The sequence below is a fragment of the Drosophila eugracilis genome, unplaced genomic scaffold (genome assembly GCF_018153835.1).
Source record: "Drosophila eugracilis isolate 14026-0451.02 unplaced genomic scaffold, ASM1815383v1 contig_90, whole genome shotgun sequence".
Taxonomy (NCBI): Eukaryota; Metazoa; Arthropoda; class Insecta; order Diptera; family Drosophilidae; genus Drosophila; species Drosophila eugracilis.
In genome coordinates, this window is record NW_024573812.1 from 10,031,267 (window position 1) to 10,050,638 (window position 19,372).

Below are 19,372 nucleotides of genomic sequence, written 5' to 3' on the forward strand. Positions count from 1 at the left end.
AATCCACAAATGGCCTCATTTCCTCAATTTTTTCCTTGTTTCTTTGTTTTTTCTATAAGGATTACAGGGAAGTGGGCCTCGTTCTGTTGAAACATTTCTCGTGTCCCCCAGTTTTCAATGCGTCTGTGCTATGCTGACAAGCGGCTGGCCCACAGCGAAATTCAATTTAAAACGTGCTTACGTGGCCAAGTTCCAAGGAAAATGGCCATCCGGCATTACCGCATTCTGACACTGGAGAGCTCTTTTCGGTCAACACAATTTTATATTGCAGGCCAAAAGGGCTTGATGCGCCGCCTTCAGGCTGAAATCCTTATTGAAATATATAACTTTATACACTTTTATATCTCTTTTGGTTTCTCTCCTGGTTTTCCCTTCGTTCGGTTAATTTCCCATGTATACTCTTATGGTCTACGTGTAGAACAACGGCAAGTTTTTGGTTTATTCTTTTAATAAACGCAACAGGAATTATCCATAAAACATTGTGCTGGGCCACGCTAAAAGTTTTCTAGTTGCCGCACAGCTGGTGCAGGATGCGTCTTTTCTTGATTACAGGACCCTTTCTTCAACCAAGAATGTGTACAGTCGAGGGGGCAAAAGTATGTCTACGAAAAATGTTTTTATTGTTATTATTTTAACGTTTACTGGTTTCTGCTTAAATTTTTGTGAGTAAGAACTAAGAGTTAGATCATATATTTTAAATTTAAATGCCTTAAATGATTTATGATTTAAAAAAAGCCCCTTATTATAAGACCAGGCCTGATTTTGTTTAATGAGCCCAAGTAGTTTTAGGTTTTAGACTAGGCTACAGGCAAACTATATTCGTAAACTGAAAGAACTGCACTTCTATGTACTTTATGCACTAATTTCCTCACGTTTGAAATAAGTTTTCCCCCTCTTAAAATCTCCTAAATTATTTATTTTTAAATTTCAGTGCTATATTACTGTCCTCGTCTGTATCGGTGTGTGTAAGTTGCGTGCGTAACCTATGCGTGCCCCAAAGGGAGGGCAGCAATTGTAATTTACGACTGGCACACACACACACACAAACACACACATGCAGACAAAGGCGATGGGCACATGAAAAACTTATGTAAATTACAAGAAGAAAACAAAGGACAGGCAAAGTCTGTTGGCTGCTGCCCCTCTCTCCGCTCTCCTCCCCCGAAAAAGAATCCTGCCCGCGGATCCTTGTTCTGCCTGCGCTTGTGGGGTGCATCCAAGTGTGCTGATTACTGTCTGGCTGCCCTGCTGCGTTTCCTGCGAATCCTTATGCGTGTCTGAGTCCTTACTTTCGGCTCGGTTTTTTACTTCTCAGTGTGTGTGTGTGTGTGTCTATTTTTCGAATCTGCATTTGCATTGCATCGAGTGCATGGACCCGTATCTCAGACCTCAATATGAAATACCCAAGGAATTATTGCAGCAGTTAAAGAAGGTCTTCCTGTTGAAAGCTGCACGCTTCAAGGGACATTTATGAGTGGGAAGATAGGTCTTTAGGTTTCAGAAATCATTTATTATAGAAATCTTTAACGACATGAATTATATCTCATCACAACTGTTGTTAAAAATATTCTAAAACCAAAGTATAAGACTAATTTTGATTCATTTTGTTAAGCTGAGCCCCTCAAAATGAAATAAATATCATTTTGTATTTAATTAAATATTATTATTAGGCTTATAAATGATTTGTTTTATCTGGCTTAAGTTTTTTATCTTTGTCAGTAACTTTTATATATTTGTAAATTAAAATTGTTCGAGATTTTTAAGGTATAAATTCATTGTTAAAAAGTTGACTAAAGGAAATTCCCAAAGTCCCATTAAATATTGAATATTTTAAGCATTTTATTATTCCAGGTCATCGCTTCGGTCGATTACGTTGAATTAAATCCATTACTAGATTTTACATATTCCAACGATTTGCATAATTTTGTGGCCATTTGGTTGCGGGACTCAGGTTGACGACTTCGCGGAGCGACCACTTAATTATATTTAATAAGCCTAATCGTCGACGTTACTCGGACGTTGCCTGAATCCGGTTTGCATAATTATGGAGCAATTTGCATGTTGCACGCTTAACGCTGAACGGTGCATTTGCTGTTGCTTTTACTGTTGCAACAAAGAAGCAATGGCCTCCGCGAGGTCGGGAGAAAATGTAATCCCTAATTAGAAAACGATTTCCCAGGGCCCAGGCCAAAGACAAAAGTCTTGACAAAGTGGATTTCCATGTTTCCTTCGGGGATCAGCGGGTGGCATTCAATGGAATTTCGTGTTCAAGGGGCAACAATGAATTAACCAGTTGGCTGACTGGCTGACTGGCTGGCTGGCTTCTTGGCTATTTGCCTTCGAGTTTAGCTTTTGGCTACGCTATTCTACGGCTCCGGCTAAGTCCTTGTGGTTTCGCCAAAAAGTTTTACCCATGAATCCGGGTAAGTTTTGTGCGGGAGGAGTAGATCCCAAAAACCGACCATTAATCACATGGCTAGCACGGCAAAACTGGGCTAAACTCAAAAATAAATACAAACGCTAACGCACACAGTTTCTTATGGCTTAATAAAAACCACAAACTTTGCAATGCAACTGGCTAAAAGTAAAATGAAAAGGCTTTCTGGTAGTTTCCTAATGCATTTACTCATCGGTTGGCCTTTTAATTTAACTGGAAAATTTTAATTTATCTTCGGTCACGCCTTGAAACTTCTCCTGCCTTTTCCTTTTCCTATTTCCCATTACCCATTTCGTTTTTCGTTTTTTGGTTTTCATTTTCATTTTCCTTTATTTGATTTGATTTATTTGAAATTCAATTTACTCTTCGCACTGATTAATCATCCCAAGGCAGCCATTATTTTGATTTATGCGCCGAAACAAACAGAAACCGTAGAAACGGAGAAAGAACTTGGCCAAATTGAAATTACGCACTTTTGGGGTTAGCCGCACAGTGACAGTTATAGAATTGTAATTCATCTTGGCTGCGGTTGGTCGGAATCTGCTTCTATCTCTATATACTCGTACATATATATACATACATCTCTCTTCATTTTGGTTTCGTGGTTAGCCAGCTTAAATGGAAATATTCATAAAATTGTTGGAAGCACAGCACAGCACAGCACTCACTCACACACACTCTGCGGTCTTTGTGCAGTTTGTTTTCTAATTGCTTTGACATTTCATTTGAAAAGTTCTCCCAAAAACGGATGCAGAATCAATTAAATTGAGGAAATAGTAACTGGTCACTGCTCTGAATACACTCTCGTCCCTTATTGCCAAATAATCTGTTGATATTTGAGCAGCCCCAAAAAGCAGGCAATCAATTCTTTCATTTGGACTTCATAAGCTAAACTTTAGCTATAATTAAGGTTTCCCAAAAACACACACACACACACTGGAAATATATATATATACAGAGCATGTTCTTGCTGGGAAATATTGATTGAGGCATTTTGTGATGTTGCCACTCAAATGCATAAATCATTAGAATTATGTCAAGCCCTTCTAATCGAGATTGAATGAGCCCCTAATTTACACACAGACAGAGACATTGCCGCATACACATGCAGTCAAGCACACACACGTAAGGCAGCACTTAAAGCCATTTCAGTTTGTTTGTTTTATGAACTTGACTCTCTCTGTTTGTAAGTTCATCAGAGTGAAAGAGAGAAGAGAGAGGGAAGAGAGAGAGGGAGGTATAGAGGAAATCCCAGCTTTAAATGTCACAAACACCTCATTGCGAATGTCGTTGTAACTATTACTTTCTTGAAACCCATATACACATGAATGCACGGAAAGAAATAATTAGCATTATATATTTATAGGAAATTGTATGTATTTTGTTTGTATTTTTTAATAAGGGAAATAAATACTTATTTAAATATAAAGAAATGAAATATTTAAATAAATAAAATCATACTCATTTTATATATGTGTAGATGTGGGACCACTCTTTTCTCTAAATGCACAGATTTATTTTAGTGTTGGGGGCATTAGAAGATAACGTCAATGTCTTAGTAACATATCCGGTTTTATTGCTCGGTTACTTTGCTGTTTGCTGTTGTTATTGCCGCTGTGTTGTGTCTTCTGTTTGCTACTTTGTGTCATTAAACATTTGAAAAGAGACACACTCACACACATACACACACATAACACACATCAAATGTGTAAAGCAAATGAAGCGTAGCAAGTATATATGTGTGTTAGTAAGTGCTTTCTACCAGGAAAACTAATTATACTGTTAAATGCGTTTGTTTAACTGCCAATTTAATTAAGGTTATGCTTTTGTTCTGGCCAATCCCTAATCTGCCCGCTGAGCTTGTTCAAGCTCCGACCGCTACCGTTGTCCCAAAAATTGTTCCAACATTTCAGCAATTACAAAAGTTGCCCCCCCGCTCACTTCTCTTCTCACATACCGTACATGAAAGTTGCGGCAATGCGGTTGCAAGGGTTAAGGTTTAAGGTTTAGAAGGGGTTAAGGGGTTAAGGGGGTCAGCCATTGCCTAAAACGCAACGCGACAGCATGAAAATTATGTAAAATAAGTACAATGTGCATTTGCACTTAGCCGAGCGTGCACAGTGGCTGCGAAAAGTTTTCTCATTTGCGGTAAGTGAATCAAAATATTAGCTTGAAAAATTCCACATGAATACCTATATGATATTAACTAAAACGTTGAAAGCCGATTATGAAATACAGTGATGGTAAATATTGAAAATTAAATATTTTCATACCAGTAAAGTGTTATGAACTACCTTGAAAAGCTTTTATGGTTTATTAATATAATCCAAGTTAGTTACTTAAAACAATTTTAGTTAGTTATTATTGAAATCAACTGCTAAACATGTGAGAATTCAGGTTAGTTACAACAGAAAATGCACTAACAAGGGAGATAGAACTATTAATGTCATGAAAAGTTATTTAATTATCGATATATTATCGATTGTAACTTTTAATTAAATATTGGAAGTTATTTTTCATGTATTTAAAACCTTATCCCATGGTTCTTTTCTTTTTTCTCATTCAGTATTTGGCTTTCGACCAAGCCGAACAAAAAATAATCGTGTGACAACAGCAATTACAATTACACATGGCACACAGCACATGGGACGTAGTGGTCGCAGTTGTAGCTGTTGTTGTAGTTGTTATCCTTATTGTTGTACTGTAGTTGTGGTTAGAGTGGCAACAGCAACAACAACACCAACCACTTTAGGGATATCAAAAATAAACCACTAGGAGAGCAACTTGGAGTCGAGAGCATCGACGATGGCAACGAATATGAACATGTAATTACGTTTTAAGTGCTAAATTGTAAAATATTTACGTAAAAACTATGTATGTTAACTTAATTGAAATTTAATTGAATATGTCATAAATGTGTGAACAACGGCAGCAGCAGCAGCAGCAGCAACAACAACAGCAACGAGCAGCAGCGATGCGCACGAGCAACATGAGCAACGGCAGCAACATGGCCGACAAACTGTTGGTCAATGTGGTTAGCAGTCAGCAATCAGGATAGTACCATGATCTGGGTTTTTTTTTATTTGGGATGGGGTGTGGTGAAAAGATGGAGCGGTTGTTGCCGAGCCTCCAGGCGAAAACTTGGCATTTAAATGGTTTCGACCAGCGTGGAACGCAAAGCCGCGAGGCATTTATCATTCGGTGCGGCCACGTTGCTTTTGCTGTTGGTTTCGTGTGCTGCCACTAATAATGACGTCAGCAGCATGCAGACCATGAAATTTATGCACATCGAACATCGAAGTGCATGAGTGTGTGTGTATGAGAGCCTGTTCTATATGTGCATATATTCCGACGGCCAACACAATTCGACAGAATCGGCCAAAACGTTGGGTCAGTGCCATGAAGATTAATGCCCAGGCGCTGCTTGTCGGCGTGGAATCCGCATTTTCGGTTCCTTTCATTACACAATAAACAAATTTTGAAACAAACTAAGAAAGTTAAACATAAGAAGACTTATTTTTAAAACCTATCCCACTAGCCTAGATAGCCACACTTTTCATTTCATCTTTAATTTAAGATCACTCGTTTTTGTTGTTTTTCCTTCCATTTAATTTTCTTGCCTTTGCATTAACGAAAAATATTTCAATACATTTTCTTACTGTGTAAAGGCTTTATTGTTCCGGCAAATAGTAAAGGAAAAATTCTCTGGCATTGCTGCTCAGTTCGCTCGCTCCTCGTTTTCGTGTTCTTTGTTTTATTTGCCACTCGCCCTCTGTGAACCTCTCGGATCTCCAGGTTCTGCAAATACTGTTGGCACTTTGTCTTAATTGCTTAAAAATTACTGACATGGAAAATGAACTCGGAAAATGTTAACCATTTCCCATCTCCCATCTCCGCCCTCAATGTCCCAGCATCAGAGCATTGTCAACGATTTGGCTGCCCTAACGGCAAATACTTGCAAATATTATTGTAGTCGAATGTCGGCAACTATTTATCATCCTGTTTGGGGCGCCCCGAGTCGGGCGGACCATTTGACAAACTTAATTTATTAATGCACTGCTCCCATCTCGTTACGTTTCGTTTCGTTTCGTTTCGTCCTGCTGTAAATGCCTGCCTCTTGCTTAAAAGCACATTAATTTTCATTTCATTTGGTGATAAAACAAAGACTTTCCATTTTAAATATCTAGTGACAACTAACAAATAAAATGTGCCCCTAAGTCCTTGCCGGGTAATTGTTTTCCCACCCCAACTCCCGAAATTCCGGATGTCAGCTTCAACTTTAGCCCCAGAAAGTCTGGACCTGAGCCGAGGGGGCCTTTTATCTTGACGATGATGTGGCACTCGGGCAAATCATCATCGCTGCTGTCATGCCTCGTCATTTGCATACTTGCCAGCAGAAATGGAAGTGGCACTGGTCCATTGCCCTATTGCCTCCAACAAATGCGAAATACAATCATAATGTGAAGTGGGACTTGGGCTTTCTTTTTTGGTGTCCAGCTGACAGGCGAGTGGCGTTCAGCGAGGTGCCAACGATAGGGCGGGTCTCTTATGTCGGAATGTTAAAGCCCAGGCTTCCGCTGATTGATATGCATGCGAAATCTAAGCATCGCTTGGCTTTGTTTATTGACAGGCAATTTGCGGAGCCAGCGCTTCAATTTGCCAATTGACAGCCACATCACAGGGCATCAGCGGGATTTTACTCATGGATATTTTCTCAATACCTGAACGACGGACCCCGAGCATCGCTTAAAATAAATAGTTTTCAAAAACACATTCCACGGTTCTATAGTTCAATTAAATTTGAATGCCAGTTGGCGGTTGGCAAAAGGAATTTCACAAATGCTGTGCGGCCATGTCGAAGCATTTGAGTGCATTAATTAGTCAGAAAAACAAATACAAATTCATCTATTTGCAGTTTTACACAGAAAGAAAAGAGTGAATTACTTTAGAAATGAAATGAAATATGCTATTAAGGAAAAATAAATATTAAAATATTTTTTACACTGAAATTTTATGAATAAATTATTTAAATTTGTTTTATATTTTATAGAAAGTTTAAATAATTCATTCAATTATAAAGATTATCAAGCTGAAGTAAATCATTGCTTTAACAAATTATACAAATTATTTTTCTTTCAATGTAGTTGGTTCTAATTTTAATGAGCTACCCCCCGCATGTTGCGTATACGCCACGTTGCAGCGGCAAAGAAAGCGATTTGCATTATTTATGGCTTGGCTGGCCGGTCGGTGGCTCTAATTGAAACCGCCAAATAATTGGCCCGCATCGACCTGCAGCTAAGCCAATTAATGCGACCATATAATTTCAGTTCATGCGGGAATTGGCCAACGGCAGCTGGAAGTTCGTAGCGCGGAGACCAGTTCCTAATAAAATGAAATTACCCGGTCAAGTGCAGCAAACATTTTGGAAATTACAATGACCCATGCGGGGATTGGGAGGTGTTAGTGGGCGTGACTGGGTGGCGGCCTTTGCATTTGAGTGTTCATTAAACACACAACAAGGGGGCAAAAAGTGTCACGGGTCGCAGCAATTCAAACTGCATTACGTATACGAAATGCAGGCCGATTGGAAAATTGCGCCAATCTTGCTGCTAAGTGGCCATAAAACTGCCAGCCAGGACAACTATATTTCCACACCAGCCTTTTCTCCTTATTTTCCACTGCAGTGGAAAACATTTTCCCACAGCCACTGCCATTGTCATTGGCGGGAAGTGCACGAAAATTAGCTGGCATTGGATGCTTGACAATAAAATTGACATTCGGATCGACAACGAGTTCACAGTGCCACCCTACTCCTACTTTTTTTCGAGTGAATAATGCAATTCGTTTTTCGCTCTTCCACTGTTCCAGGCTTGGACCCCGCCCCCTTGTTCGCCCTTTGTTGTTTGCCGTTTTGCGTTCTGTTTTTTAATCGATTGATTGAAATGTTTGCTGCAAATTGATTGATGGCATGCAGCCAGCCATGCTCTCATATATGTACGTGCCATATGCCATGGCAGGGAATATATATATCTATACATTTTAAATTGATATAGCCATCAGATGACAGTTGAGTGGTAGGAAATGGGGAAAACAAAATTCAGAGAAACCTCAAGTGTCTTCGAACTTCAATATGCGCATATCCATAAATGGAGCACTTTGTTTAATGGCCAATAACTCGATGACTGCAGAGCAATCGTCAGTCGGTTTGCGTTGGATTGAAAACATTCTGGGTACATTTCTAACAAGTCTGCCTGCCTGTTTTAGGTTTATTCTTCTTCGTACATTACTGGATTTGTAAAGAGATTTGACATGTTAAAAACCTGATTGATTGATTCGCTTAGCTCAAACACACGCTGCCACATCCTCGCACATATAAATACGGATACATCTATAAGGGGAGGGAGTCCCACAGCTTAGAGCTTGTCTAACACGCCACTTACAAGCCGGCTTGTAAGGGCAATTTATCAAGAGACCGGAATATTGAAGGGAAAGTCCAAGTAATTACTTACCGATCGACGGCGATGGCCACCAAATGCAAAATCGAGGCAGTGCAGCAGAGGACGTCGCACGATGTCCAGATATCGCATAATTCCGGGCCAAGTATCCAGCCTTGGCTGATCTGTGTGGATAAAAAGGAGAGCAGGAAAGGGAGGGAGTGTGGTCATAAAGCTGGTTAGTCAAATAGACAATAAAAGTTGATGGCTTATTAAATTTGATGCTCCCCAAGTATGGAGTGTAAAATGTAATGGCTTCTAATAACAAAGCAAACAACCAAGGCTTTATAAAGGGTCAAATGTTGAACGAAAGGGTTCAAAGTCGAATAGAAGCCATGGGAAGTCAAAGCGTGCTGCGGAACTTTATACTCTTTGGTCTCTTGGCCAGCGGCCAGCTGCAGATTCCAGTCGTCGAAATCGATAACTACATGGACGACGAAATTCTTCACTTGCTTGAACTGATCACAACCCTGCAGAATTTCATGGGATTTTACTGTGGCATAACATACACTGGCAACATTGATCTCCGACCATCGCTTGAGCGTCGTTTAATGGATACATTTTCATTCCCAGTTTATACTGTTCGATCTGATATGGGTCCTGTAAAACACCATTACCAGAAAGCTGAAAATTTGGTAGTGGTTCTCTTTAAGGGACTGGATGATCCAACACTCTCTGCTCTCAACGACACGGAGCTTACCCATGGCCAGGAGTTGTTCATCCTGGTGCATGCCTCATCGGCTGATGATGAAAATCGTTTTGAAGTCGATTCCATTCGGAAGTTATTCAGTTTTTTCTGGAAATTGTCCTTCGATCGCACATTGCTTATTGTTAGAGGCAAAACCAAGATGGAGTTGTGGTCATATTATTTTTTGGGAGAACTTTACGTAGTGAAACTCCAGGGATCTGATTTATTTTTGGAAAATATTCGAAAAAATAACTACAGGTTTCTCGTTCATGTTGTTGATGATCCTCCAAATATCTTTTGGGTGAGATTTTAAAACCTATTGTTACTGAAATGTAGACACAGTCAATATATATTTCACATATTTTGCAGTACAACTCATCGGAACTAGCGGATGTGACTGGCGGTGGCAATATTAGTATGTCCGGCCCCATTGGTCTGATGATGATTGAATTTATGCGTCAGCTAAATGTGACTATGGATATCATTCCGGTCCCAGGTCAACAGACATCTAAGTATGAAGTCTTTCAACAGCCAAGAGAACGGAGAGTGGATGTGGTGGCCAATATGGTGATCAACGACAATCTTACATATAGTCCCATTGTTGCAGAGTTTCAGCTCTGTGTTGCGGTCCCAAATCGAAGGAGCATTCCGTTAAGGCGATTCATGGACAAAGTGATTAGCCCCGAAGTTCATTTATTATTTTTTTTATCGAGTATTTGCGTTATTGTTGTCAAGTTCTTTTCTCATCGCCGTCGATCAATACTGAACCCGTTCTTCAATACATTTAGATTTTTCTTAGCTCTTCCCCTACCCAGTGGTAGGTTGGATCGATTGCCCATGTCCGATAAGTTACTAGAAGTGTATACATTTTTTATCGTTGGACTTTTTGTAAGTGCGAATATATCGGTACTTTCCACGATCTTGACAACTGGTCTTTGGGAGCCAGAGATTACAAACGTCGAAACTATGCGTGCTAGTGGTCTAAAGATACTCACAGACGATCCAACAGTACCGCCGGCTTTCAATGATGACATTCTGCCCAGTTCATTGGCTGATCAGGTGCAACTTGTCGACCAGCAGACTTTATTCCATTTACTTACCACCCTAAACGATAGTTTCGCCTATGTGGTTAAAACGCCCAATTGGCGATCCTTTCGGCTATATCAGCAAAGAATGGAGAGGGAAGCTTTGACGATCGCTGGGGAAGAACTCTGCTCTACGATGCAACCCATGCGAATGCCCATTAATCCCAAGTCCCCAATAAGGTTTCTTTTTAAAGATTTTTTCACTAGGGCTTTCGAGGCTGGTCTTTACCAAAAGTGGGTAAAGTTGGGTTTTAAAAAGTTTCGAGAAATTAAAGGCTTAGAAAAATTGCCTGTAGACAACAAGATAAATTGGATTCCGCTACCATTGGAAACCTATGTATTTGCCATTAGGACTTACCTTGGCCTTATGGCGGCTAGTACAGTGGTGTTTATTATTGAATTGCTATACAAGAGATATGAGCTTTACAAGGAAAGGCTTGCAATTTGAATTTGTAATTTTGAATGTTAATTTTTAATACTCTTGGAGAACGAAAACTAACTGAATACTTGGTTAATAGTACTACTTATTTGTCTACTTAATAATGATTGCTTGTGTAATGTGTGCATTTTGTAAATCATATTGAAATAAATACATCACCGCTTGTGCTTTTTTTAGGCACCCCTTACCTACCTCGTATACAGCTCCCAGAGGCATCACTAGACAAGCCACGAAGAGATCGGCGACGGCCAAAGAGGCCACTAGATAGTTGGCCACGTTCTGCAGATTACGCTCCAGGATAATAGCCGCAATGACGAAGACATTGCCTGCAATGATCGAAAAGAAAACTCAATCAAATGAAGAGCACTAAAAGGGAATGGGGGACTTTTTTTTTGGTTTTTGGTTTTTATACTAAGGAGCGGGCTTTCAGCAGCCTAATTGCGAAAATTGACTTGAGACAAAAAGTTTTCGATTCAATTCGAGCTGCAACTGATGACTGAAAACGAAACCAAGAACCGCAGTGGAACAGATAAACTTTTCGGGAATTGGCAAACTTCTTTAGAGGCGAGATATCCGAGAACCGAGAGCGCAAGAACCAGGACACCAATGAAATGGGAATCTTATTAAGCTTGTCCCCCAGCATTGCAATGTTGCAATTCCAGTTTGCACTTGAGCTGGCAGACAAAGACAAAGTTCACAAAAGCCAAAATAAACGACATGAGCTAATCGCGCTGTCGTAAACTTTGCCAAAAGCCCCGAAAAGATGAGGACGAAGGGTGTGAAATTGACGTGAGGGGTTGCTCGTGGGACTCGCAGGGAGGAGGGGAGGGGACACCACCTTTGATGTCTGCTAGTGTGCTTATTTTTCTTGACTTTCTCGACTTTTCCCACTGCCTTTCCCTGCATTTTTCCGCCACTGTCACCGACTACTTGTGGCGCACTTGAGGCTGCAAAAGAAAGACAGCCACTACAGGTGCGTGACATGCAATTTGTGGCATTGAATCCGCCGACAGTCGCCGTCAGGAGGTCTTTCACACACACACACACACCCTAGCTGAATCCGCCTGGAGACTCACAGATACGCAAGACACAAACACAAGCACACACACATCTACCAGGCACATGCAATTAGATACTTGAGTGTCAAAGTGAAGGCAAGTAGACAAGCCTCATGCCTGCCAGCTGTTTGCGTTTTTGAGTTCCATGCAGTGCCTTCGCCGCGGGGGTCGTTCAAGCCATTGCATCCCAAGAAGGTGTATGGTTTTATAATATTATCATAGTTTTATTTTGTAAGAATAAAACAATTCATAAAAAATGTTAAACAAAATACAGCAATCAAGGCTGCCACAAAATGTAATAAGATCTTAAAACAACTTATATGGTCAAAGCAAAGTGTTAGTATACTTATTGAAATTCCATGCTTAAAGTCTCTGAAGAATCAGTTTAAATGCGAATAATAAGTGGGTCAAATAATATTACCATTAAATTCGTATATTTTTAGGCATTCCCCTCGGTCGACATTTTGTTACTTTTTTTGTTATTTTTCTGCTGCTGAGTGACCAAAAGCGTGAAGCAATCTAGCTAAAATTAGCATTAAGACTCATTAGCATTTTCTTTTTAAATGCTAAATGCTGCTGCCGTCCCACTTGGACGGCGACAAAAACTGCAGAAGTTCAAAAGCGAGACAAGCTGAGCTTGAAGAAAGGAAAGGAAAAACTAAATGGCGGAATGGGACAGAAAAAGAGCGAGAGAGAGAAAGGCCAGTGGAAGAGGAAAAACTAAATAAACACAAATTAGTAGGAAATCAAAATGAAAACAAGTGAGAGGAAGCGAGACATTTGAATGGCTTTCGGCCAATTCAGTCAGGATCCTTTGGGAGTGGCGCTAAGAATCGTAGCATACTTTTCAGCGCTCGTTATTTTTATTTGCCTCTTGACTTTTGTGCGCTGGCCGTTTTAAATGTGTTGAAATATGATTTGTCGGGCAACAATCGATATACAAACTTTGGTCACTCTTAAGCTACCCTTTTATTGCTTTATGCGATATTTTCTTATGTATTCCTTCTTCTTGTATCTGCTTTTGAAGACGTCACCACATATTGTCGCGCAGCCTTATTAAACATATAAACTTATAAGTTACTCATGTTAAACATACAGCTTCTTATCCGAGTTCCACAATAAATGAAATATCATATAACCAACAGGTTATGGGCCCAGGGCTCGTGTGGATAAAAAACTGTGACATTAATTTAAATTACTGTGTGTGATTGCGAAAAAATTAATGAACATGAGTGGACACGGGTTATGTTCCATCGAAAAGTTGGATGAGGAAAATTACGCGGTATGGTCGGTACAGATGAAAAGCATTCTGGTGCAAAGTGATCTGTGGCCAATTGTGTGCGGGAGAACTGTGAAAAATGAAGGGGATAGCCAAGAACAAAACGCATTGTTTGATACACGGGACGAAAAGGCATTAGCAAGCATATTGCTGGGTGTAAAGTCGTCGCAAATTAACTTCATAAAGAATTGCACGTCGTCAAAAGAGGCATGGGAGAAATTAATGAGTGTGTACCAGCCGCGCGGACCAGCTAGAAAAATAGCATTGTTTAAAAGATTGCTGCGAATGAGCTTGCTAGAAAGTACAAGTGTGCAAAGCTATATAAGTGAATTCTCGGACATAGTGGAAAAGTTAAACGAAATAGGAATGAACATAAGTGAAGACATGCTTACAATTTTGTTGCTAACCGGCTTAGGCAAATCATTTGAAAATTTCGTTGTGGCAATCGAGACGCGAGAAATGTTGCCGTCCTTATCTGACTTGAAAATAAAAATTATTGAAGAAGGACAGAGACAACAAGTGAAAAGTGAAGTTGCGGACAGCAGTGTGCAGCAAGCATTTATGTCGCGCGCGAAGAATGTATACCAAAAGGGTAATACAAAAAAGAAAAAGAAGTGCTATAGGTGCGGACGCGAAGGTCATTTATAGCTCAGTGCAAAGAAGAATTAAAAAATGACAAAGACACAAGCACTGAGAAGAAGAGAGCCCTTGCTATTCTGGCGAATGTGAAGAAAACTGACAATTTGAGCAAATCAATGTGGTGTCTGGACAGTGGCGCGACTGTACACATGTGTTGTGATAAGTCGTGGTTCGTAGAAATGAGAGAGCACAAAGAAAAAATATTTCTTGCTGGCGCCAATTTTGTGTTGGCCGATGGCATTGGCACTGTGTGTGTTAGTGTAAAAAGTTTCACAATAGAACTGAAAAATGTGTTGTATGCAAAAGAGTTACAGACAAACTTTATATCGGTGGCTAAAGCAGTTGAAAATGGATATAAAGTCATTTTTGATAACCACAAAGCAGTGATTAGGGATAAACAAAATGTGGACATATTGAAAGCGTGCAGATATGGTGACTTGTTTATGATTGACATAAAAATGAAGCAGTGTATGTATTCTAATACAAACAGCAGTGCAATGTGGAAATGGCATTATCGTTTTGGCCATATAAATTTGTCAAGCTTAACTAAAATGGCGAGTGGTGGAATGGTGAATGGTTTAAAAACAGTTAATACAAAAATTGACTCAAACAGCAATGCGTGTGAGACTTGCGCCAAAAGTAAAATTAGTGTGAAACCATTTCCAAAGAAATCTGAAAGTCGTTCAGAAGAAGTGTTGAATTTGATTCATTCGGACATATGTGGACCAATGAACAAACCGTCTGTCGGGGGTGCGCGTTATTTTGCAACGTTCATTGACGATCACTCGCGTTATACAGCTGTTTATTTTTAAAATCTCGTGATGAAATACTAAGCGCATTCAAAGACTATGTTGTGTTTGCAGAAAAACAACGCGGAAAGAAAGTAAAAGCAATTCGAAGCGATAACGGGCGCGAGTACGTGAGCCACGCATTTGGACAATTTCTTACTGAAAACGGTATAGTAAGACAGCTGACAGTACCCTATACTCCACAGCAAAATGGAGTTGCCGAAAGAGCAAATCGCACTCTGGTAGAAATGGCCAGGAGTATGTTGATTCATTCAAGCGCAGATGAGAGCCTGTGGGCTGAGGCAGTACAGACTGCAGCATATCTGCGCAATAGGTCAGAAACAAAAGCGTTGTGCAACATGACACCATATGAGGCGTGGGTTGGCAAGAAACCGTATGTGTCGCACCTCAAGGTTTTTGGCTCAAAGGCAATCGTATTGAATAAAGCCCATAAAAAGAAGTTTAGCCAAAAAGGTAATGAATACGTTATGATTGGCTATTCAGCAACGGCAAAAAGCATATCGTTTGTTTTGTCCTAAATCAAGGAAAGTTATTGAAAGCAGAGATGTTATTTTCATGGAAAATAATGTAGGTGGATCTCCAAGCGATAAAATGGAAATGGCATTGTTTGATGATTTTGTAGCAGATAATCAGCAGGCACAAGACAACAATGATGAGCAGCTTCAGGCAGAGGATGATTTGGACGTCGGAGAGGATGACTTGGACACAGGAGATGATCAGAACAGTGATGAATACGAGAGTGCTATCAGCGATGAGGCAGAGCAGCCTGCTGTATCTGAAACCCGTGGACCAGGGCGTCCAAGACTCGTTAAAACTGGCAAGCCGGGGCGACCACGTAAGCAATACAACTGTCTGAATATGCTGAAGGCAGAGGATATACACATTCCAGCAAATTTGGGTGAGGTTAATCAGTCAGGAATGAAGCAGGAATGGTCAGCATCGATTCAGAAGGAGATGGATGCGCTAGAGGCCAATAACACGTGGGATCTAGTGGATCTGCCACAAGATAAAAGGGCTATAGGCTGCAAGTGGGTATTTGGCGTAAAGGTTGACAAGGAAGGCTATGTAGAGCGCTTTAAGTCAAGACTAGTTGCCAAAGGATGTGCTCAGCGCTATGGTGTTGACTTCTGGGAAACATTCTCACCTGTGGTCAGATACCCGTCCGTTAGAATGATCATGGCATTGGCGGTTGAGAAGAAGCTGCATTTGCATCAGATGGACGTATCTACTGCTTACTTGAACAGCGAGCTATCGGAGGACGTGTACATGCGGCAACCAGATGGGTTCGTAAGCGAAGAGTTTCCCGAGAAGGTCCTAAAGCTAAAGAAGTCTCTGTACGGGCTTAAACAAAGCGGCAGAGAATGGAATACTAAGCTCGACGCAGTATTGAAAAAACTTGGTTTTACACCGTGTGTCAGCGAGCCGTGCGTATATGTACGCAATGGACAAGGTAGTATAAATATAATAGCAGTTTATGTTGACGATCTTTTACTTGCCAGCTCAAATAAAGATGAACTTTTGGGCATCAAAGCATCAATCGCTAATAAGTTTGATGTTGTGGATGGCGGCCAGCTCAATCACTTTTTGGGCATCGAAGTTGAGCGCGATGGCGAAACTGGCAGCATAGCTATCGGCCATAAGCAGTATGTCGAGCAGATGCTTCATGCCTGGGGCATGTCAACATGCAAACCTGTAGCTACACCACTGGAGGCGGGTCATCAAGTCAAATGTGATGACGCCAAATGCAAGGCCATTGACGAGAAAGGCTATCAATCGTTAATAGGCACCCTGATGTATTTGGCTATAACAACTAGGCCAGACATACTACACTCGGTAGTGAAACTGGCGCAGCGCAACGCCAATCCCTCACAAGGAGCATGAAGTTTCGGCAAAGCGCGTGCTGAGATATCTTAAAGGCACGGCTAACATGAAGCTTCACTATCAGGCTACTGGAAAGGAGATACATGGATACGTGGACGCTGACTGGGCTAACGATACTACAGATCGCAAATCGTATAGCGGGTACGTCTTCATTGCTGCTGGCGGGGCAATTTCGTGGGAATCAAAAAGCAAAGTTCGGTGGCACTTAGCAGCACCGAAGCCGAGTACATTGCCTTATCCACGGCAGCTAGAGAGGCGATATATCTGAAGAAACTATTGTATGAAATGGGTTTCTTAGAAACCAAGTCCGTTTTGTTGTATTGCGATAATCAAAGCGCACAATGTTTAGCTAAGAATCCGATTTTGCATAAACGTAGTAAACATATTGATATTAAGTTTCATCATGTACGAGAGTTATATACTAAAAATGAAATAGATGTTAAGTATATAAGTACTAATGATATGGTCTCAGATGTGTTAACTAAAAACTTGCAAAAGAACAAACATGTAAAATGTATTAATGAAATGAATTGTTATTAATATGTATAAAGTATATGATTGTTGAGAAGGAGTGTTGAAATATGATTTGTCGGGCAACAATCGATATACAAACTTTGGTCACTCTTAAGCTACCCTTTTATTGCTTTATGCGATATTTTCTTATGTATTCCTTCTTCTTGTATCTGCTTTTGAAGACGTCACCACATATTGTCGCGCAGCCTTATTAAACATATAAACTTATAAGTTACTCATGTTAAACATACAGCTTCTTATCCGAGTTCCACAATAAATAAAATATCATATAACCAACAAAATGAAATGAAATGAAATCTACTTAAATTAATGAAATCAATTTCAGCCGGCTGCTCTGCTTATTCTTGCTTCCTCGCCTCATTTTCATTTGTTACAGACTGATTTTTTTGGATTTTACAATGTGAACATAAAGTTTTTCGCCAGAATTCGCTTAGATTGAAGTGGAGGATTGGAGGGGGGGACTGTGATTGATTGATTGACTGTCAATTTTAATGCGGCATGTCTTTGCCTAGATGGATGCCGGTTTGTTTGCCATCGGATTTATGGCTAAATGCGTGTAATGAATGTAGCCAACAACAAAAGGCAACCCTCAGCTCTCATTCCCAATGCCAACCGCCTTCCCATTCCCATTTTTGTTCCTCGTCATTGAGCTGCCTTATTAATAACTGAGACTGAGCTGATGCTGATACTGCTGCTGCTGCTGCTTCAGCATCTGAGCCATAATAACAACAATAATAAATAATATAAAATGCCCTGCCAGTATCATAAATATCAGTTACGCGTATTTTATTATCTACAACTGAAGCCGAGGCCCCCACAGGTCCCTCTGCGTCCTTCTTATTGAATTGTTTGCCATATTCCCCACGGATTTCAAGGCGAGCAGCAGGCGCGTGCCTGAGACTGGCATTCGAGGAATTTATTTTGGGTGGTTGGCTCGGTGAACGACTGAAATAATTATGTCTATGTTTGGGCTTTGGCTTACACTGAAAACTGCAAGGCAACTTTAAGGGAATTAAAAGCTCTAAATTCGAATTTTAAACCTTATCTTTTTCCGTTTTTATATGAAAAAATGTTATCTTTTAAAGGAGATTAATGTTTTTACATAATTTTTTAATTATTTTTTAAGTAATATTTATTCCCTTTGATACAATTTCGTAGTGTTGCTTTCGCTTTCTTGCAGATTTCACTGAGTACTTACCAATTATGGTGACCAGTATCATTAGGCCGAGCAGCACCGATGTGACGGCCATTCGCAGCAGCTGCGTGAAATCGTCCTCAGCCACTTTGCTCGTGGTCACATTAAGGCCGGCACTGCCGTTGGTCAGATCCAGTTGGCCACTCCGATTCGACATCATCTCCCCAAACAGGCTCGTATCGTTGCCATCGAGGAGGAGTGTGTCATTCAACAGCATGGCGCCCAGTCCGACGGCCACATTCGTGTAGTTATTGTCCATGTCGATCAGTTGTAGTGCCGGCGAGGATGCTGTATCCTGTTTGGTGGTCAGAGCCCTGTGTGCCGCTTTGGCCGTGATCCTGGCAGCCGCTGCCGCCACCGAGGCACTGGCTGCAGCTGCTGCCAAAGCGGCGGTGGCCAGTGGTGAGCCGGCGGGGGTGGTGCTCGCTTCGGTGGGCGGTGGTTTCAGCGCTAGGGAGCCAACGAAATCGGGTCGTCTTTTCCCGGAGCTGTAGTAGCGTTTGCTATTGTTGTTATTCGTGTCCTCCAGATGTTCAGCCTCCGTGACCGCCATGTCCTCCAGCTCCTGCTCCTCCTCCTCTTCGTCCTGGTCCTGACCATCAGTGTTCTGCTGTTCGGGATGCGGTTCGGCTATCAAAAACGCCCTGTCATTCACGCTATTCGCTATGTAAATGTAGTCGAGCGCATCTGAATCGAAGAAGAAATAGAGATTTTCATGATTGAAGACTTTCATGGTTGCACTGAGAGAAAATTTTCTAAAATATATGATGATACCTTAAAGTTAATACAGATTTTAACAGTTCATTTAATTAGAATACTAAAAACAAATGCTCA

At 40.7% G+C, this 19,372-nt stretch overlaps 2 protein-coding genes across 2 annotated transcripts in view; one reads left to right on the forward strand and one right to left on the reverse strand.

Annotated features, from left to right (window-relative positions):
- LOC108111939 (5-hydroxytryptamine receptor 2A) overlaps positions 1–19,372 on the reverse strand; it is a 46,032-nt gene that overhangs the window by 18,363 nt on the left and 8,297 nt on the right. The window contains exons 3-5 of the mRNA XM_017221609.2: positions 18,542–19,225; positions 11,336–11,469; positions 8,947–9,056 (exon numbers count right to left, since the gene is read on the reverse strand). Coding sequence (XP_017077098.1) covers positions 8,947–9,056; positions 11,336–11,469; positions 18,542–19,225 — 928 coding nt within the window. The remainder of the gene's footprint in view (positions 1–8,946; positions 9,057–11,335; positions 11,470–18,541; positions 19,226–19,372) is intronic.
- LOC108111941 lies at positions 9,248–11,323 on the forward strand. The gene is made up of 2 exons (XM_017221616.1): positions 9,248–9,920; positions 9,989–11,323. The coding sequence occupies exons 1-2, from the start codon at positions 9,267–9,269 to the stop codon at positions 11,150–11,152; spliced, it is 1,818 nt and encodes a 605-aa protein (XP_017077105.1). The 5' UTR covers positions 9,248–9,266; the 3' UTR covers positions 11,153–11,323.